Source organism: Bubalus bubalis, chromosome 3, assembly GCF_019923935.1.
Source record: "Bubalus bubalis isolate 160015118507 breed Murrah chromosome 3, NDDB_SH_1, whole genome shotgun sequence".
NCBI classification, from domain to species: Eukaryota; Metazoa; Chordata; class Mammalia; order Artiodactyla; family Bovidae; genus Bubalus; species Bubalus bubalis.
The window spans coordinates 171817480-171839765 of NC_059159.1; the positions used below are offsets into that span (position 1 = coordinate 171817480).

General features: G+C 43.4%; 1 protein-coding gene across 2 annotated transcripts in view; it reads right to left on the minus strand.

The window, feature by feature from the left end:
* Positions 1-19507, minus strand: part of MEGF9 (multiple EGF like domains 9) — an 81005-nt gene extending 61498 nt beyond the window's left edge. The window contains exon 1 of one of the 2 annotated variants that reach the window (XM_044940537.2): positions 18660-19507. In XM_044940537.2, the coding sequence (XP_044796472.2) occupies positions 18660-19296 (637 nt within the window). In that variant the 5' untranslated portion in view covers positions 19297-19507. The remainder of the gene's footprint in view (positions 1-18659) is intronic. The other variant, XM_006054130.4, reaches the window with a different exon arrangement.
* Positions 19508-22286: the final 2779 nt, after the last annotated feature.

A 22286-nucleotide genomic window follows, 5' to 3' on the forward strand; every position in this document is an offset into this window, starting at 1 on the left:
GCACGACCACTTCTGCTAATTGTTGAGTTGGCAGTACGTATAATTTTGGGGAAATTATGAGGTCCAAGGGCTTAAAAATTAAAGAATGGGAATTTAGAGGTTGGTACACTGGGGCATTTTGTAATCAAAATTGGCACCACTCAAAATGGAAGTTACTGTATGTTTGAGTAAATTCTAAAAGCCTAAGGTTTTGTATCACCTATGTAGCAGAATGTATATGTTTGACTTGAGTGATGCAGCATTTGGGCAGCTTCTCTATCCTTTTTCCTCATTCAAAATGAGCAGTACATTCCTAACCAGGTCTACTGAGACACCCAGGGTGCTAGTGAATGGAAAACAGACTCTTCAGTGACCAAGCAACCCATATCCTAGAATTTGAAAAGAACTTTTTATAATGAAATGTTCTTCTATCAATAGACCATTTGCTCGAGTTGTTTTCATAGTTGCAACTGACCCTCTGCTGGAGACCAAAACTTCCCCTGTATTAGCCCTAAAGTCACTCCAACCAGCTAAAAGTTAGGCTAGGAGATAGGAGGGGGAAAGTACTTTAAAATTCTAAGGCGATAAAAGAAATTAGGTGATCAAAAGGAAGAATATCTTTGTTACAAAAATAATGTGGGCCACAGACATTTTAAAAGGAATATAAATAGGAAAGTTTCTTGAACTCAGCAAATACTTATGAACTTCCCAGGTGGTACAGTGGATGAGAATCCTCCTGCCAGTGCAGGGTACACAGGTTCCGCCCCTGGTCTGGGAAGACACCACAGGCCTCGGAGCAGCTAAGCCGCATGCCACCATTACTGACCCGCGCCTACAGCCTCTGCTCCGCAGCGAGAAGCCGCCGCAGTGAGAAGCGCATGCTCCGCAGTGAAGCGGCATCCTCGCCCATCGCAGCTAGAGAAAGCCCGGGTGCCCAACACAGACCCAGCACGACCCAAAGTAAAATTTCTGTACCTTATTCCACCCAATCAAGGGAGTCCTTACACTGTTAGTTTTCAGCTAACAGTTGGGCTACATGAGGTGTTTAGCAATGTCAGAAATGACAACAAAAAATAACCAGTGTTCATTACTACTCCCCCAGACTGATCAATCATGTCTCTAGCTTTAGCTCTAAAAAGGGAAAGGGGAATTCCCTGGCAGTCCAGTGGTTAGGACTGGTGCTTTCACCGCAGGGCCAACTAAGATCCCACAAGCCACGCGCTATGGCCAGAAAAAAGGAAGGATTCCTCTCCCCAGTCACAAAGAAAGCATTTTGATGATATTAAAAAATTGTTCATATTCTCACTTAGATACTTAAGAAAAATAGGAGAAGTTTTACATTTTAGAAATACTGTCTGAAATATTCATAGACAAAATGATGTGATGTTTAGGATTTGTTTCAAAATCAAATAGGAGAGGGGTAAATGGGTGGGGGTATGGATGAGGCAGGATTGGCCTGGATGGTTCTCCCGGTGTGGGACATAGGTGTGAAAGAGGTCATTACACTGGTCTGTCATCTTTTATTTTCAAAATATTACATAATAAAAAAAGTTTAAAGTGTCTTTATGCTACTTTCACAGGCATATTTTCATAGATGCTTGTGATACCAAGGTCACTCACTGACCCCTTATTGTTCAAGAGGTCAGATTTCAAACATGCATGCTAGGCAAAAGCTCTTCACCAAGATTAATTTGAGTAAGGTAGATTGATTCAAACACAGTTTAACAAAATTTCCCGAATGTTTGGAAAAATATGAGTTGCTATAAAACAATTTTAACAACTAACACGTAGGGAATTCTTTCCTTATGCTTCCACTGTTTTAACATTACCTCGTAACAGAACTCACAATTCTATGAAGCAGGCTGACAGACTGAGGGTAAGTGATAGAAGCAGGATTTGAATCCAGACAATATGACTTTAGAGCCTGCATTTTTAACCCCTAATGGCTGGATCCTTTGAGGCTCACCTAGTTTGGGTAGTGTTGGAAAGAATTAAGAGAATATGGGAAGAAAACTACTTTCAGGCTTGAAAATATATATGCATTGCTTTGTCACAGAGGGCTTCCCACATGGCTCAGTGGTCAAGAATCCGCAGTGCAAGAGATGCCAGAGACTCAGGTTCGATCCCTGTATCGGGAAGATTCCCTGGAGAAGGAAATAGCAACCCACTCCAGTATTCTCGCCTGGAGAATCCCACGCTCAGAGGAGCCTGACTGGCTGAAGTCTATGGGGTCACAAAGAATCTGACATGACCGAGTGACTCAGCAGGCATGCACACCTTGTCAGAGGAAGCTAAATACATGATGGGGGGAAAAAGGGAAAACTCTGGAGCTAGGTAAACGGATGCTGAATTGTAGCTATTTATCATTCATTATTACACAAATACCTCTCTTAGTAGAACTTTAATATTCCCATCATAACAACAACAAAATGGTATGAAATATGTTAACTCACCTTATTGTGATAAATGTTTTACAATATAAATGTGCATCAAACCATCACATTCTGTACCTTAAACTTATATGATGTTACACACTAATTATATCTTAATAAATCTGGGGGGCGGATCTCTCTCTTATCCTTGATTTCCTCATGCACACTTTTAAGGTTTGAGATAAGGATAGAAAATGAAAATTTAAGTAAAGGAATCTAACACCTAAGCCTGCTAAATAAAGCACGTGTGTACAAGTCCGTCCCTCCAGCAGACTGGAAACACCTAAGTCGCCCACCTTTCTGTGCTCAGCCCCGCAGCGCCTGGCGCACAGGAAACACTTGGGTTTGTCCAGTCTAACACCAGATGCGTTAAGAGGAAACACTTGGGTTTGTCCAGTCTAACACCAGATGCGTTAAGAGGAAACACTTGGGTTCGCTCAGTCTAACACCAGATGCGTTACGAGGCCGAGCACCATTGCTGGCTCATTTGTCGGGCCTCTAATTTCAGTCGTCCAAGTCCGTGTGTTATACCAACAAGCAAAACAGGTTTCAAATGTTTGCTTAATAAGAGAGGATAGGAAGCCAATTCACGTCCCCCTCCTATTATTACATTATCTTAGCATTTAAACCCTTTAATCCAAAATTAATGCTGGGAAAGATTTAGAGAGGCAGTCAGTGGCCTCTAATTATCTTTGCTGGGGATCACTTTTAGGAGTATCCTGCAGTTTCCAGACTGACGTAAAACTCAAACCCCACCATGTCCCTTCAGGGCTTACAGTTCCTCATTGCTTTCAGAATCGGTTTCTGAGCACGACATACGAAGTACTGCCTGATTTGGCAAGCACCGGCTGTTCCAGCCTCAGACTCCACCAGCCCTGTTCCAGCCGCACACACGCTCCCCTCTCCTACGAGCCGCCCAGCACTCCACGTCCCTCAACAGGCCTAGCGTGTGCTTTCTTACTGCCACACTTTCTCCCTCCTCCACTTGGCTAATTCCTATCTGTTCTCAAGACTCCGCTCAGAGAAGAGTTCCTTCAGAAAGGACACTGTCTTTCACGCCTCCCGCTTCAAGTCTGAGTGAGGAGTCCCCTCTTTGCTCCTGATGCATGTGCGTACCACTGTGGTGGAACTTATCCACCTGTAGTCTGATTTTCTGGATCAGGACAGAAAACAAACACGTCTCACTTGTCTCTCGAGCATGTCTCCAGCCCAGCACTAGGTACACAGCAGGTAACCAACAATGATCTGATAAATGAATAAAAAAAACTTAATTTTGTTGACACAGAAAGCCCAGTGTAAACTTATTGACAAAGCATACCCTTTTCTCTATTACTTAAATAGAAGTGAATGTAAAGTCTTAAGCTGAACCATCTAATGAAACATAGTTGAAAGACCAGTTTTAACATAATGAGAACCCCCACCTAGGGAAAAAAACACGTGAAAAAGGATCTGAAATCTTGTCTGATTAACAGTAGAAAGAGAGAGAGACAGAGAAGGGAGAGAGGAAAGAGAAAGGAAGCAAAGAAAAGAAAGAGGAAGGTACCACTTCAGACTGATTAAGAGTAAGGAAGCGCAGAGCAGCAGCTTGTGGCGCCTGTGCTTTACTCCCTGAAGACAATCACTGGCTTTAAGTTGTTTATTTCTAAATGAGTGATCTATTATCAACCGAAAGAAATATAGCAAAGAGAAATGTTTACTTTCTCATCAATTGTTTAAAAAAGGACTATTGTTAACAAGAAAGATCATATGCTAAGAAAAAGAATTTTCCGAAACTAATTTTAAATAAAACTTTTTTTTGGCTACAAATGTCTGGCATCCATTTCTAATTTCTCAATAGAAGTTCAATTCACAAGTGAAACAATGATAAAGGCACAGAAAAGCTTTTATAGTAACTCGGTATCGTTATTTGTTACTGTATCTGTTTCTGACAATCTTGCGTTTCACCTGTCCTACCAGCTGGAATGGCCCTTGGTTGGGTGTATGCTATCTGTCCTTACATGCCATCCTGATTAATGTACATAATATTACTCATCTGACTCATAACAGGTATCTGCGTCTTCTTTTCTGGAAATGATCCACTGTACAGATCAATAAAGCTAACAAAAAAATGAAAGTGAAATGAAAATAAACAGGCATAGTAATATGTGAGGATGTGCTTTGATCTCTCAAATAAAATACATATTTCCTACTACAAAAAAGAATCAAGAGGAACGCCAAAGAGGATGGGAAACAGGTCTATGGTATGCAAGGAAAAACAATGACTATAAATCAGGAAAGAGTGACGATGGCGGGGGCAAAAAGATGTGTTAAAACTAACAGGCATTATGGGAAGTTCCCTGGGGGTCCATGGGTTAGGACGCTGTGCTTCCACTGCAGGAGGGGGGACTAAGATCCTGCCTGCAACGCTGTGGCCAAACAAACAAAAACTAGCACGGGTTGGGAGGGTAGAATAGAGCACACCCTGCTTTTAGCACATTGTTCTGCCATGACAGAAAGCACTTCCAAAAAAAGAGGGATCTGGGTTTGAATTCCAGCTCACTAGTACTTCCGAGCTACGTGACTATTGAGCAAACAACTTAACCTCATCTCACACTCAGGCTCTTTGTAAAATGGGGTATTACTACTAAATTGGAATTGAAAGGATCAGCAGTAGAGTTAAAATGATTATAAGTAGTATTCCAATAAGTAAATAGGTATTCAAAATATAAAAATGAAATGAACAGCAAATATTTAGAAGGTTGACCCCATTACTTCACGGCAAAAAAAAAAAAATAAAAAAGAAATGGCAGAAGTAGTGACAGATCTCCCCTTCTTGGGCTCTAAGGTCACTGTGCACGGTGACTGCAGCCATGAAACCAGAAGACGAGTGCTTCTGGGCAGGAAAGCTGTGACAAACCCAGACAGCGTGCTGAAAAGCAGAGACGTTACTCTGCTGCTAAAGGTATGTACAGTCAAGGCTATGGTCTTCCCAGTGGTCACATCCAAGGGTTTTATGACAGTGTCATTTCCAGAAATAAAGAATTTTTATTTAGGAATATTCATTTATTCTTTAAGTATTTTCTGAGGTCTCAACATATGTTAGGAATGAATCTAGGTGCTGGGGAGACAGTGGTTTAAAAAAAGAGAGACAGAGAGACAAAGACAAAAATCCCTGCCCTTCTGGAACTTACATTCTAGCGGTGGTGGGCAAGGAGGATTTATGCCTTAATTCAGCTCAACTATTTATTGAGTACTTACTATGTACTGAATGCTGAACACTATCTCAGGGATATCTTAAAGAGTACAAACATCACTAAGACATAGCCACTAAAGAATAAGGTATAGAGGAATCAATTACATGAACAAGTAATACTTAAACTAAGAATCCTTAAAAAGCAAGTAATCAAAAAAAATATGTACAGTAATACTAGAATATATAAGGTAAAACAGTATAGGAGGTTGCATGTTTCTCAAGGACAAGTAAGTTTATTAGGTGAAAAAAGGGATGTGGCGGACCTCTGTCTTTTTTTGGGGGTGGGGGGGCAGCCTAGTATCATAGTATATAGTGAAGTCGTAGTGAAGTCGCTCAGTCGTGTCTGACTCTTTGCGACCCCATGGACTGTAGCCCGCCAGGCTCCTCCGTCCATGGGATTCTCCAGGCAAGAATACTGGAGTGGGTTGCCATTTCCTTCTCCAGGGGATCTTCCCAACCCAGGGATCGAACCCAGGTCTCCCGCATTGCAGGCAGACGCTTTAACCTCTGAGCTACCAGGGAAGCCCGTATCATAGTATAATTGCTACTAATTCCTTCCTATTTGGGGGAATTCTCCAATTTCCAATTTTTAAGGCTTGCTATTCCACCACAAATGTTCTCAATGACAGATTATTGTTTTCCCTAGGTATTATCTCTAGCTCCATGTCCTGAATTTCGTTCCCCTGGAGATTCTGTGAACTCTTTACTAATCGTTTAGTAAAGTCCGTTTCTGATTAAATCAATGAGCATTTGCTTCTGTTTTAAGGCCTGTATTAAAACTGAAGAGAAGGGCCATTCCAGGCTGAGGGAACAGCAGAAGCAAAGTAACAAGAGGCCAGTTAGCTTAGCGATTAAGAGAGGAGGCTTTGAGGCTACACAGATCTAAATTTAAACCAAGGTTCTACATTTACTAGCTGTGAGGCCTTGTTCAATGGATTTCAACTCTCAAAGCCACCACTCTTGCTTAGTAAAATGGAGATGATTAGACAAGGTCATTATAATTCCTTTAAAGCTCTTTAGCATCTGACACAGAGGAAAACCTCCAAAGATGAGTGTCTTATTAGTAATAATGATGACAACAATAAGCATGGCATTTGGGGGGAAACAGAAGCAACTCGAATCTGTTGGAGTTTAAAGCACAAGGTGAAGGGTGGTAAGAAATGAGGACAGACACAGACTATAGAGAAGTTTTAAGACGTATTAGGAAACCTAAACATTAATGGTCACTCATGGTGAATACAGAGGAGAATTATACTGAAGTATACATGTCATCTCAGAGAAGGCGATGGCACCCCACTCCAGTACTCTTGCCTGGAAAATCCCATGGACGGAGGAGCCTGGTAGACCGCAGTCCATGGGGTCGCTGGGAGTTGGACACAACTGAGCGACTTCACTTTCACTTTTCACTTTCACGCATTGGAGAAGGCAATGGCAACCCACTCCAGTGTTCTTGCCTGGAGAATCCCAGGGACGGGGGAGCCTGGTGGGCTGCCGTCTATGGGGTCGCACAGAGTCGGACACGACTGAAGCGACTTAGCAGCAGCAGCAGCAGACATGTCATCTTAAATTACTAACCAGAAGACTGACATGACCAGGTTTTGCACCGTCTACATACTCGCCACAAGTATAGTTACATAGTTCGACTTGACCACAGTGTAACACTTGAGCACTCCAGGAGGTAATAATATACATAATTACTGTTGAGTAATGCCATACAAACTGAAGCTATTTCTTTTTTTGGGGGGGGGAGATACATATTTTTTTAATTGGCAGATAACTGCTTTACAGTGTGGTGTCGGTCTCTGGCATACGACAACATGAATCAGCTTTACGCACACACATGTCCCCACCCTCCTGAGCCGCCCCCCACCTCCCCGCCCCACTGCACTAGGCAGTCACAGAGTGCCAGACCGAGTTCGGGCGCCACACAGCAGCTGCCCACTGGCTGGCTCTTTTACACACGCGCTGTATGTGCGTCACGCTGCTCTCTCGGTGCAGCCCACCCTTTCCTTCCCCCGCTGTGCCCATGTGTCCTTTCTCTACATCCGCGTCTCCATTCCTGCTCTGCAAATGGGTGCAGCTGCACCATTTTTCTAGATTCCACATATATATACATGTATGCATTACTGTGCCATATTGGTTTTTCTGTTTCCCACTTATGAAGCTATTTGCTTCCAAATCAAATCCTCTAACACTCTGTATATCATCCATCAGTATATTTGCAACTGGTTCAGAAATGGATGGTTCTGACTTGAAATAATAGCTTCTCCTTGTCTCATCTGAGAGACAACCTGCCCTCCAGTGAGGAGGGAAGTTTATAAAATGGGATGGGGAAATGCATCCTCGGCTGACTGCAGAAGTCACAAGTCTGAGATTCTTCCATGACTTTCATATCGTCAAATATCACCTGCTACTTTCTGCAACACATTGTTTGGCATCAGCATCTTGATCTAGAATCCATATGAAGTTGAAGATGAAAGGTTTCATTGTCAAGTTGACAACAATCAATACTATCATTTTGCAGTGTGTGGTATGTCTTCACAAATGCTAATAAGCATTACATTGTCTCTGTCCTAATCCTTCTGGCGCTGAGTAGACCATCTCATAGCTACTGTTCAGTTCTGCTTTACATCCACATTGAGTCTGCCCGCTTCCTTTCATCTGATTTCTACCATCATCCCTCTGCCACCTCCACTCCACACCCGTATCTACCTCTGAGAAACACTCTTTGATCTAATTTTGATTTTCACAGCAGTTCCTGCAATCAAACCTGAATCGAACTGTGTAATTCAGAACAAGTGCTGAGGAGGGCAATGCATGGGCTTGCTGGGGGAGGAGGCTAGGGAGGTGACAAAAATGGAACCCAAAATGTGCTCTGCAACCACGGAATGCTTTATTTCCTCTTCTGCTTCTCCCATCTGCTTTGGCACTGCAGCACAGTTTAGTCAAAAGGGAAAGAAAAAAAAAAAAACAGACTTTTAAGTCAGACAAAGCTGGGTTTGAATTCTAGGTCAACACTCAAGAACCCTATTAGGTTGGTACTACCATACTCATCTTACAGATGATGGTCTAGAGGCCAATGGTACAGACACGTGACGTGCACTGTATCTGTGCACGCAACAGGCTTCCTTTTACCATTAGAGAAACTAAGGCACAGACCCATTTACGAAAAACAAAAAAGAAAACGTGCTCGGGAACTTACAGAGCGAGTGGAAAGGAAGACGAATGAGCTCTTCTGACTGCTGCTCCCCTGATTAGCTGGACCATCCAGCCCTGCCTCTGTGGACAAGTTGAAGCAACAAACTAACTTAAAAAGTAAAACCAGTTGAACAGGATGGGTTTGCAGGCAACACACCAACAATCCAGTATAATAATACCCAACAGCTAGTTTGCTTTGTGGTTTTGGTACACTTTATAACTATTCATTAACCCACACAACATCAAGGGATGGTGGGCCTAAGCTGTTATAGCAGTTCATATAGAACGGATAACTCAAAAAACACTGTAGACTTATAAGGAATATGAAGTCACATGAGAAATCTACAGCAAAAAAAAAAAGATGCCCAATGCCTTCTTCTAATCATCCTCAATACAGATGCAAAACTGAGTAAGTACCTTGGAATATGAAGCATTCCATCTTTCCCCTCATTGTTACCTTTAATAACCCTTCCCAAACTGCCATTTCATCTCTATACACAATGGACAGGACCGAAGAGAATGGAAAAGCTACTCAGTTCATGCAGTTTCCTTCAGAGAAGACAGCTTTCCCTAGAATGTTTAAAGGAATTTCACTTAATTTTTTTTTTAATTTTATTTTTAAACTTTACAAAATTGTATTAGTTTTGCCAAATATCAAAATGAATCCGCCACAGGTATACATGTGTTCCCCATCCTGAACCCTCCTCCCTCCTCCCTCCCCATACCATCCCCTCTGGGTCGTCCCAGTGCACCAGCCCCAAGCATCCAGTATGGTGCATTGAACCTGGACTGGCAACTCGTTTCATACATGATATTTTACATGTTTCAATGCCATTCTCCCAAATCTTCCCACCCTCTCCCTCTCCCACAGAGTCCATAAGACTGTTCTATACACCAGTGTCTCTTTTGCTGTCTCATACACAGGGTTATCGTTACCATCTTTCTAAATTCCATATATATGCATTAGTATACTGTATTGGGTGTTTTTCTTTCTGGCTTACTTCACTCTGTATAATAGGCTCCAGTTTCATCCACCTCATTAGAACTGATTCAAATGTATTCTTTTTAATGGCTGAGTAATACTCCATCATGTATATGTACCATAGCTTTCTTATCCATTCATCTGCTGATGGACATCTAGGTTGCTTCCATGTGGAATTTCACTTTAAAAGATCATTTCCAAAAAGGAACTAGAGGAACTAGAGAACATGCTGTTCTCCTTGTGATTAACTCCTAACCTCTTCTTTTTGCTCACACACATCAAATAAAAACTACAGATTTTTAAAAATAAAAATCTAATAAGATCCTTGGTAATATGTCAGTTTCTAAGCATGCAAGACTGAAACAAAAATTTCCAAAATCAGTTATCTAAAGAGTCTAAAATTTACTAAAGAAAGGTTATTGAACATTCTCCAGCCAGGCTGAAAACATACCTATGCCTGATCATTTGCCCTGTGACTGGGCAGGATACATTCCTTTTTCCAACTGAATAAATTTCCCCTTCCCTCAGTGCCGTCTCCCTGGCAAGGATATCATACAGAGCAGCTGTTGTATTACCAGTATAAAAGCAATCCCATCTGATCTGACTGAAAAACATATGCACAGACTGAAACCAAACTTTTGGGAGCTCTGTATCTCTAGAGGAAGAGATAACCGAAGATCTTCTCCTGGTAAAGGCTGTGGACAATGTCATGAATTCAAATTCTGCACAATTTAAACAAAAGCTATTTCCATAAGCTGCTTTAATTAATTTTAAGTTTGTGCTTTAAATTCCCTAGACAGAGTGAAATGGATAAAGAATCAGCTGTTTTCAGGCTTTGTTAAGATTTCAGTTAAACTTTCCCTGAAGGTACCAGACCTTGGCTGTGTCATCACGACCCTGACTTGGCGGGTGTCAGGAGCAGCTTCCTTTCTTGGGTACCGTCTTCAGCAGTCTCCTTTCTTCAGAACCACAACTCACTGAGGCCAAGAAAACGTCTCAGGTAGATCAAAGCTGATGAATCCATCACAGAAATTATAATTAAGCGGCCCAGGGTAACATCGCTTGACTTGATCACATATAACTGAAGGCTCATCAAGTGTATCATAACTTTTTACTCATTTTTTATATTTTATTCATTTATTTTTATTACTATAAAACTGGGTACACTGATTAAAAAAAAAAAACTTGGAAAATCCAGAAGAATACAAAGAGATGAAAACGACCCATACTCGCATTACTTAGCTTCTGCCACCTAATTATTTTGGTATATTTCCCTCCTCCTATGTATACTGCTTTTAACATAATGTAAGCATTTTAATAGATGCATAATGGTTTGGAGATTACCATAACTTATTTATTATAGATGGGGTCACAAAGAGTCGGACACGACTGAGCGACTGATCTGATCTATTATAGAATTTTAGAGTAGGAAAATTCCTATTTCAAAAATCTCTACTGAAAAAACAAATCCAATGTATAAATTAGATGAGAGAGAAGCTGATTAATTAATTCTGTCATTCAAAAAAATCAAACATTTGTTTCTCAACCAAATTAAACCATTTACATTGCTATTTAGCCCAAATCCATCTACCTAACAAAAACAACTCATATTACTCATAAACAAAAAAAGAAATCTGCTACTTATTTAAAGTACTGGAATTTTGGTTTTGCTTTTTTTTTGGAGGCAGATAACGTCTGCTATGATAATTGTTTTTTCTGTATTATTCCTCAGGAGAAGCGGGGGGAAAGCTGGGCAATAAAGAAGATACAGAACAAAAATAAAATCTCTTCCTTCATTTTTTTAAAAAAGAAAGAATTAATACCATATCCTGAATATTGTATGAACTAGGACATTTTCTTACAAGTGGGCTTAATAATCTAAGTTAAACAGACTTTAAAAGCAGATCCATAGGAAAAAAGTCAAAGTCACAGAGAAAGACAGGTTTTGTTCTGAGTGCAAAGTGTTCAGCCTTGTGCACCCTGTTACCAGGACATCTTCAAGGACCTTTTGTTCCCCGGCAAACACTTCTTAGAAGAATTAGGCTTTGAGGAGGCACTGAAGGAGGACAAAGCGGGAATCTGTTAAGTAGAGACGATAATTTGGTTCCTTAAAGAACATGAAAGAATGGATGGGTCTAAGAAGAAGCGAGAAGAGAAAGTGGGACGTACAGAGGAGTTTCAAGTGAAAAAAAAAAAAATGAGCAAGGAGTATAGAGGAAAGATTTTATCTTAGTGAAGAAAAAGTAACAGGAAAAGATTTTTCTGACAATAATATTTATTGTGGAACAGTGGCATTACTAGAGGGATTATTTTGACACACATTTATCACATGTACTTGAATAGATACAGGTAAAAAGATTTGAGTAAACCTTTACTGTGATTCAAACACATATGTATCCAGACATAATTTTTATCTTTTTCATGACAATTAAAAAAAAAAAATCTCCCCTCAAAGTTACTAATGCAGTTAGGGTAGTTGTTTCTAGTGAAAAGCAGATAAACCAAAACACATACTTAAGAAAAAGGCTAAGTGACTACAGAAGAGATACCTGAAACATAATCTCAACATTATTATTAAGGATATTTATATTATATCTAAAGAAAACACACAAAAATAAAGATCAAGGCAAAAAGCATGAATTGAAGCTATTTTTAACTAAAACTATCATCTAACAGTCTTTCTCCCAAACAAGATCTTACACTTCTATTCTCCTCTGATCTATTAAGTGCCCTAGAGCAGGAATCGCTCTACCCATAATTTACCCATCAGTAAAAACAGTACCATGATGTTTTTCTTCCATTCTGTTTATAAGGGTGCCAAGATGTCTGGAAGTTAATATATACATGTTTAGAAATTCTGAGATGAAAAGTAATGCTCACTTTAATTTTATGAGTCTTTAAAAAAAAAAACAAGATAAAAAGACATAATCAGATTATTTCAGTGTGTAAATTTCAACTAGCCAGAAGGCTTCCTGGAGACAGAATTCAGTAGATTTGAAACTAATGCTCTGGAGTTTAACTATGCTGTTCCAGAAACTAATCACACTAAGGAATTTCTGCAGAAATCTAGGCATTTGGGTCAGGAATAAGACAGTAAACTTCAGAAGTTCCTGGGCCTAGCCCTAAAGACTACAGACAATCCTCTCTATCACAGACCATATTAGAACCTAATCAAAGGAAGAACTGGAGCTCTAATTGTAAAACATTGTAAAACAGAAGATTTGAGGTGAATAAATAGCACATAAGAGAATGAAGAAAATCTTTCAGACTGGTATTCAAGGACAAATATTTTTAGCAAAATAGTTTCCTTCTCTCATCTTCTATGTAACTCTTTCTTTAAATGCCAATAGTATGGATTCCGGAACCAGAAAGGCTGGGTTTGAATGCAGGCTCCCTCACAGCTGGGCTTCTCTGAGCCTCAGTTTCCTTATCTATAAAATGAAGATAATAATAACACCTAACTCGATTACACCTAACTGTTGTGAGGATTGAGTAGAGTAATATATGCAAGGCTCTTAAAACAGTATCTGCAGCACAGGGAGTACTACATGTGAGTGTAAGCACTATTTCAGTGGTCCACAGTCACTCAGAGCTGATGTAAATACCAGAAGATCCAAAAAACCGAAAGCTTTTCTGTTATTCATTTGGCAGCAAAACCTGACCTGAACCAACACAAGGTTATGTATAGCCTTTTTAAAAACCCATTCAGTGTGAATATACACACATTTTTGCTACAAATACCTTCACGTGTTTGATTACACAGGATGCTGTCCTAGACTTCACTGGGGTGTACTTATTAACTTCCTAAAAATCAGAAAAATTCTAAATTCTGAAACACACCCAGCCCCACAGATTTTCAATAAAAGTTTATGAACAGACATTATCTTTGACATCTGAACAATTTCTGTGTCCTTAAAATGAATGGTATCTTCTTGAATAACCATAAGCAAATTAACACCCTGAACTTAGCTGTACAGAATTTTAGGATGAAGAAAACATTTCCCAGTACAGACAGGAGGGCCCTGATTTCCAGAATGTTCCTTTCAAATAAAATCCATTCATAATATTTTATTTACACGCCACAGTAGTCAGAGCTTTCAAACTCTAAGGTTTGCTTGGGAAAAAAAAAAAAGCCTCGTCTCTTAACTTAGATCACAAATAAATGATTAAGGCTCCTTGGGGGGCAGTCATGTGCCCTGAATCATGGGTACCAACTCATCACCGAACTGTAGAGCTGGAAGAGACCCTCAAGAACTAATCTAAACCACGATCTCTCCCCTTCCAAACTGTTTTATCATCCCTAAATGTACTCTCTCCTGTGAGGTAAGAAGGCCTGCCTCAACGTGTCCTTGGACTCTGTGCACAGGAACACCCTGCAGGTGAGCGTGAAGAGACTAGGTGGGGTACGCTGACAGACCGCAGGCCCAAAGTGATGGCTTAAACCTAACACAGTACATCTTACATGCTTGGCAACTGTCTCAGTTTACACTTTAGAGGATAACAAAGAGTTTCTAAGTCCAGAATGAAGAAAGACTCATCTAGTATGTGTTTAAAAAAAAAAAAAGACTTAAGAATCTTAATGGACTCAATGAGTCAACAACGTAGCGCGGCTGCCAGAAAAGCTCCTGTGATCGGGAGCTAAGTGCATCCACAGGAGTACAGCATCCAGAAAGAACGAGGCAATTGCCCTCTCTACCACGAGCAGGCCAGAGCACATCGGGGCGATGTGTTCAGTTCTGTGCTCCACACTCCGGGAGAGACACAGAAAAACTGAAAAATTCCCTAAGAGGGGCAACCAGCAGAGTCTAAGGGAATCTGAAACCATTTCACATAAAGAACAGTTGAGGGAGCTGAAGTTATTTAGTCCAGACTCCGAGGGAACACGATCACTGCCCACAGATCCCTGAACTGTCAGGGTACAGAGAGAGCTGACTTGTTCTGCGTGGCCCCGAAGGGCAGAGTCAGAACCGGCTGGTGTTAACCACAGAGAGAAATATTTCGGCTAAGTCCATGGAAGCATTTCTTGCAATGAAGAGCCACGTTAGGAGATACTGGCTTCTAAAGTCCTATCTAGCCCTGAAGGTCCATAATTTTAAAAATCAAACATTTATCATCACTTCAGTCTCTTACTATCGATAACTGTTATACTCTAGTATCACAGCCTCCCCTTCACCCTTCGTAAAATGTCCTACCCAGCCAACCAATCAGTCAAATGTTTTGCCAAGACCGTGGGAGGAAAATGCTTGCTTGCTGGGCAATTAGTTTCAGTTTGCAGATCAGTGTCCCTGTAAACAAAAGAGGGCCCTTACTGAGGGGTAGGCAAGAGCTCTCAACTAGATCTGCATGGAAGAAATTCTTATTAATTCAAAGAGCAGCCGGAAGATCCATCTAGACACATAATATATTATCAATGGTGTTCAGTTTTATACAAACATTAAAATAAAACACCCTGTACTCATCTTCCCAAAAGCCAGAGAATCCAATTTTGCCAACCTAACTAGGTCTTTCAAATTCAGTTAGTACCAGGTCTTTCAAATCTCTTTCCTCTGTCAAGCAGATGTATTTACTGTTTAAAGTAGACTAGAACCCATGTTCAGATAGAAAGACCATACTCAATCACATTATTGTAAAGCTAAAATTGCCCAGTAAAGCAGTAAGCCCACAAAGGCAGTTCAGCTGCTGAGAACTAGACAGAGGCAGTCCATAGTGAATTCACAGAAAACTACATGCTGCAGAAAATCTAAAACACAGCAGAGCTACCAAAATTGAGCATCTTAAAATTTCTGTTGCCCGAAGACCATCATAGACATAGGTATATGGTAGTCCATGGAAGTTACTAAAGGCCTCGAACAGTTCCAATGGCAAATATTACTCAATCCATCTTTGCTTTACTTACAATCGATTTGGAGTCTACAAAACTCCAGACAAGGTACTAGAGAATATAATATGATGGACTAATAATATAATATGATGGATTAAACAAGAACACATTCTTCTCTGTGCTTTTTAAAGTGAAGCCAAGAAGCAATCTAAGTATCCATAAACAAGAGATTGGTTAAATAGATTATGATATATTCTTATGATGAAAAATACAACTGCTGAAAAGAATAAGGTACTCTTTAGGTACTGACATGAAAAAAAAAGACCATGATACACAGTTAAGTGGATATAGCAAGTTGCAAAACTCTATGGCTTGCAGTATATATACATAATTAATATATTTAATATATATAATTTATATAGTATTTCATCTTGAGCTTTTAAAAACTATTTTTAATAATCCTGTGTTTAGGGACTTCCCTAGTGGTCCAGTGGCTAAGACTCTGTGCTCCCAATGCAGGGGCCACGGGTTCGATCCCTGGTGAGGGAACGCATCCTGCACGCCACAACTTGCCTCTGAGAAAAGACCAAACTGCTAATAGTAGTAACATTTAAGGACTGACTGAGCTGGGAAGTAGTAGAGTGGGTGGGGGGGGACTTTCACTCTTTACTTGTGGACTTCTGGTTCTTGGTAATTTTTGCAGGTAAAGGTTATCTTTGTGGACAAATGCTATGAGTTCCCCACATGAGGAACCTGGAATAAGCAAATTCACAGAGACAGGAAGTAGAATGGTGGTTGCTAGGAATAAGGTGGATGGCTGGCCATTGAGGAGTTGCTGTTTACTGGATACAGTTTCAGTTGGGGAAAATAAAAAATGAGTCCTGAAGATGGATGGTAGTGATGGTTATACAATTTGAATGTGCTTAATGCCACTAAACTGTACACTTAAAAATGGTTAAAATGGTAAATTTTATGTTATGTATATTTTATCACAAAGAAAAAGCAACATAAAAGGAAAAAAGTTTACCTTTGTGATTTAAAAATAACAATGCAAAAATTATTAAGGTAAAATAACATCAATTACACAGACTTATGATATACTAACCTTTCAAAAGAAGGAATCTTCCTACATACACACTACTGTGTGCTTCGAACTTTGGAAAATCTAATTTATCCTTTTCTATTACATTTTACCTGGAGGAGGAAATGGCAATTCACTCCAGTATTCTTGCCTGAAAAAATCCCATGAACAGAGGAGCCTGGCAAGCTACTGCCCATAAGGTCGCAAGGAGTCAGACATGACTGACCACACATACTACCATTACACTTTACTAAAACAAATAAAAATCATCACAAGTCTCTATCAGGTTTCTCAAATGCTTTCTGTCCCATTAAAATAAAAAAAAAAAACTATCATACTGATAGCTAACATACATACTGAGCTAATTTACTCTGCACCCAGAACTATTGTTCTAAGTGCTAATAAATGCACTAACTTAGTTAATTTTCACAGGACTTCACAGCAAATTTCATAGGATTCACAGCAATCCTATGAGCTAAACACTATTATTATCTTCATTTCTCAGATGAAGAGAGGTTAATTGACCTGCCCAAATTACACAGTTAATAAAAGGCAGCAGAGCTAGGATTCAAACCAAGAATGGACTCGAGTCCATACACTCAAACACTACGATTCCCGTCTCTCAGTATCATGTCGGTCTCTCCATAGGGAGGCCAAGAGAGGTTACAGTCAAAATCCAGCTAGATAGCACACTCCTTGAAGCTGGAAGAAATACCAACTTGGCTTTTTATGGGTGAATAATCTGCATTCCTACTTATGTCAATGCCAAGCTCCAACCCAAGACTGGACTGTATTAAGACTCATAATCATGTGGGAAAACTCTCTACAAATTCAATTATAGTCCAAAGTCCATACCTGACCCCACAGTAAATCACTGAGCCTAAGAATTAGGTCAGAGATCCATTAATATAAATCCAGCTAAAGGCAAAATGGTTTGGACAAATCAAACCCCAACTCAAAGCAAAGGAATTCAGAAACTCTTGTCTAACATCTTGACAAGGCAGGTTTTATTTGTTTAGTTCCAGGCCCACTTTAGATCTCAAGAGGAAAAAGAACAGAAGTTGTCTCTAACTTTGCTTGAAGACTTTCAATCAGCAGGAAGAAGAGCTTTATTTTTTACCAGGACTCAGACAGAAATTGGCTTTTATCAACACCAGCAAAACTGAACATTCCCCTTAAGGAGGAAAAAATGGGCCTCCCTGCTTAAATTGTGTATTTGCCCAAACATACTGACTTGTAACTGAGGAAGGAAAAAAGAAAAAAAAAAAAAAACGGTGCAAGGAAGGGATTTAACCTAATTTATAAATGTGCTCAGCCTAGATATACACCTGTCCCAAATGACTACTGAATCCATTCATTTGCAGGGAAAACATGGATTACAGTTTCTTTTTGCTTTTGGCCTCAAGTGGTCTGTACTACTGTTTGTAAACAAAATCCTCTCAATATCTTCTCCACCTGTCACATGCACGTCTGATATTTACATGAACAAGGCAAGTGGAGCCTTAGGAGGAATCCCTTCAATTTCTGATCTATTGGTCGCAGGAGGTACTGTGCTGGTTTTCAAACTTCCCCAGATCACCCAGGCGGAGGGGCACGGTGAGCGAACCGAACCCAAAAGTTTGCGCCCATCCAGCGCGTCTGACAAAGGCCAAGAGAGCGCTGTTTGGAAGGAGGTGCGATGCTATCCACGCAGCAGTCGCTCCCAAGTGGGAGCGCACTCAGCACAGCCCAAGTGGGGGACAAAAGGCTTTCCAGATTGGGGACTGGGGAGGGGGGTGGGGCAGGCTATCTAGAGCTTGGACCTCCCCTTGGAAGTCGAAATCTGGGGAACCTTTCGGGGGCCAGAAATGCTCCATTCCAGCCAAGAAGCCCAACGCTAGAAGGACGGGCAGCCGCGGGGAGGGTCCGGCGGCCGAGGAGGCGATGGGACTCACCTGGGGGAGGCGGAGAGGGGGCTTCGGTGGCAGGTGGGGTGGGCGGGACGCTGCTGCTGCTGCTGCCGCCGCCGCCGCCGCCGCCGCCGCCGGGGACAGCCGAGGTCGGGTTCGGGCGAGCGGTGGGCGCCCGCACCGTGGTCGCTACAGGGGTGGTCGGCGCCGGGCCAGTGGTCGTCGAGAGGGTGGTCGGCGCGGGTCTGGTTGTCACCCAAGGGGTAGTCGGAGTACGTTCCACCGCAGGAGGTGTGACTCGCGAGGGAACGAGCGGTGCCTGAGAGGTGGTCCGCGCGGGCCCGGCGGCGGTGGTCGGAGCCGGCCCGGCGGTGGTCGGAGGAGGGGTGGTCTCCGGGGGCTGGGCTGAGGAAGACGCAGCCTGGGGTCGGTGGAGGGTGGCGCGCGGGGATCCGGTCCTCGGGGCCTGGGCTGTGGGAGCCGTGGCCTTAGAGAAAGGGTGGCTGGGCTCGCCCCCCAGCCCGGGGCCCGGCGATGCGTCCACCTGCCCCGCGGCCCCGCCGCCACCGGTGACATTCCCCGCCGAGGTGGCTGAGGCGGCGGCGGCGGCGGCGGCGCACAACAGGGCGAGGCCGCCCAGGCTCGGCAGGCTCCTCATGGCGCGCTCGGCTTCGCCATTCATTCATTCAGTCAGTCAGCCGGTCGGTCAGTCATCTTCTCGCTGCACTCGGACCAGGGAAGCCGCCGCAGCCGCCGCCGCCACCGGGCGCACCATCACCACCTCCCTCTGACAGGCGGCCGGCCCCGCGGGCGGGCCCCGGAGCGGAGGGAGCGACCGGGCCGAGCGCGGACGGCCCGCCCTCCCTGATTGGCAGCTTGGCCAGGCCTATGGGAGGCCACGCCGTCTCACGTGACCTGCCCGCTTCCCGGCCTCTTTGTGGCTCCACGAGCCAATCAGAGGGCGCTGAGGAGAGGGGGCGGTACTAAAGTGGGAGGTGGGTGGAGCGAGCGCCGCTCCAGCCGGTCAGACTAGCGGCAGCCCCGGCTTTGTCTGCCCTAGAAGCGGGGCGCGGGCCCCGGGCCCCGGGCCCCGGGGAGCAGACAAAGGACGTGCCCGGCGAGGCAGACGCCGGGCCAAGTCGTCTGCTCCACTGGGCGGCGAGCGCGACCCCGGGACGGGGACTCGGCTCTTGGGAGCTTCCCCGCTCTCTTAAACAATGGGGCGCCAGCGCCTCTCCCGGGCTCGGGTGGGGACGGAGCTGGAACCCCCGCGATAGGCGAGGGTGGCTGCAGCGAGGATGTAGAGCGCAGCACCTCCTCTGCAGCCCGAGAGTGCACGGCCTCAGCCCTGCCCTGCGAGGTCTTCGCTGCATTCCCATTTCAGAGATGGGGAAACTGAGGCCCTTGTTGAGGCCCTTACTGAGCCAAGACCCACGCCCTCACCAGGCACCTGCTTTGGGTCAGGCGCTGTACCTGGCAGGACGGGGGTTCTAGAGACCGTCAGAAGTCGAAGGTGCAAGCTTCCTGCGTGAAGGTGACAGGCTCACACGCACGCTCACCTTATACCCCCGGGAGAGTGAGATCGGACAGGGTTGAACCTCAGCTCCAAGCTTCCTGCTGAGTGGTTTTGTGGGAAAACTGAGTGCCGTTTTCTCATCTCTAAAATGGGGTTGATGGCAGCTAACATCCCCACCGCCCACCCCTCTCTCACAGAGCTGATGTGAGAATTAAGTAATGCCCTGAAAGGGCTTAACGCAGTGCCCGGCCCACAGTAAATCCTCATTAATGCTGCCTACACTCAGCGTACTGTGTTAGGACAAGCCCCACGCCGCAGACCTGCGTGTCCTCAGAGCCGCCTGCCTATTGCCGGGCTAGGGGTGGGTCTGACCACAGAGCTTGACCCTGGGCGACACTAAACCCTGTGCAAGGCTGGAATTCCGATGCGCAGCCTCGCACCGTCACCCAGGATTCAGAGCTCGCATAGGCGCTGCAGCCGGGCCGGAGCGCTTGTCATCTGACAGGGCTTAATCCCAGCCCCACCGCCAGCCCATTCCTGGCCTCCCCTGAGTGATACTTCCTTTGTGCATGGCTTCCCATTAGTCACCGGCCTCCAACCAGAACTGGGCGATCACATTTGCGTGCGAACCTGTTATATGTAATTAAAAATGCACTTGTTTACCTGAATGAGGAGTGGGTGGGGAGAGGGCATGTATGTGCTTGTGTGATGAAACATAAACACGTTTGTGAGTCTATGTATATAAGTGTATATTTGTATGATCTTATAAGTATGGGAGCTGGTATCTATTTTTGCATATTGTATGTTTTTAAGTATCTGCACGTGCACTGGTGTGTGTTTTATGTGTATTTTCTGTGTATTTTTACATTTGTACCTATGTGTGGTTCACATGGTAAAGAATCTGCCTACAATACAGGAGACCGGTTCCATCACTGGGTTGGGAAGATCCCCTGGAGGAGGAAATGGCAACCAACTCCAGTATTTTTGCCTGGAGAATTCCATGGACAGGGGAGCCTGGTGGGCTACTGTCCATGGGATGACAAAGGTTTGGACTGGACTTAGTAATTAAACAACAGCAACATGAATGCATCTTAATAGGTCCCTCTATGTATGTAAGGGGAGGGAGTGAAATGGGAGGGGTGTGTGTGGGTTCTGGTTTCAGACCAATATTTAAGAAGCACAAATCAAGATTCTGTTTTTACTTCTCTTAGGGAAGGGAGGGGATAGGTCAAGCCCCTCCCCCATAGTCTTTTGCTGACTCGAACCCTTCAAACCCCAGCCCAAATGCCATATCCTCTAAGAGAATTTTCTGGATCTCTGAGTGGGAATGCATCTCTCTCTCCCTATTTTCCCACTGCCCTTTGTTCATTGATTATAGCCCTGATCTATCAATCTATCTATTCCCTGCCTCAATCTATCTATTCCCTGCCTCTTCCTGAAAGGATTAAGGACGGCTTTCAGAAATGTATACAACAGGGTAAATTGAACTGCCCCCGTGGCTTTATTACTTCTCACAGGCATGCATCAGTGGGATACTAGAACTTGGGATTTCTGTGTCTGGCTCTCCTCTATTAGGCTGCTCTCTCTGTTCTCAGTGCTTAGCAGGGGGAACCCATGCGAGCACCAATCCGTGCTGGTTAGTTTGAATTACATTGCAAAGAGACCCTGTGGTGCCCTGGGAAGAGTTTGTATCTTTAAAGTCAGACAGAGCCGGGTCATGACTCTACCAGCTGTGTGACCTTGGAGGAAAAACCTTTGACCTCCCTGAGCCTCAGTTTCCTCATCTATAAAATGGGACCAGTGAATTCTGCCTCAGTTAAGCTGAGGCCTGAAGGGAATGTTTTTACAGAGCCTGGCATGCAGAAGGTGCTCAGTCTCATTTATGCCAGTGCTAACGTTGAGACTTGTTGGCTGGCTGAAGGACCACAACCAGAAACAACTTCTCCATCGGGTGACATGGCCTGACAGCCACCCTACCAGATATCCCAAGTGATAGCTGAAAAATTCTGGTTTGGCCCTGAGCTGTGTTATATCAGAGATTCTCTGGCACTACAAGAGAAAAGCTGATACAGCTTCTTTGCCTGGAGAATCACAGAGAAAAGACTAGAAGGCTTTGCCAAAGTAATCCAGGCTAGCTCCCTGCCTCGGACAGGGGT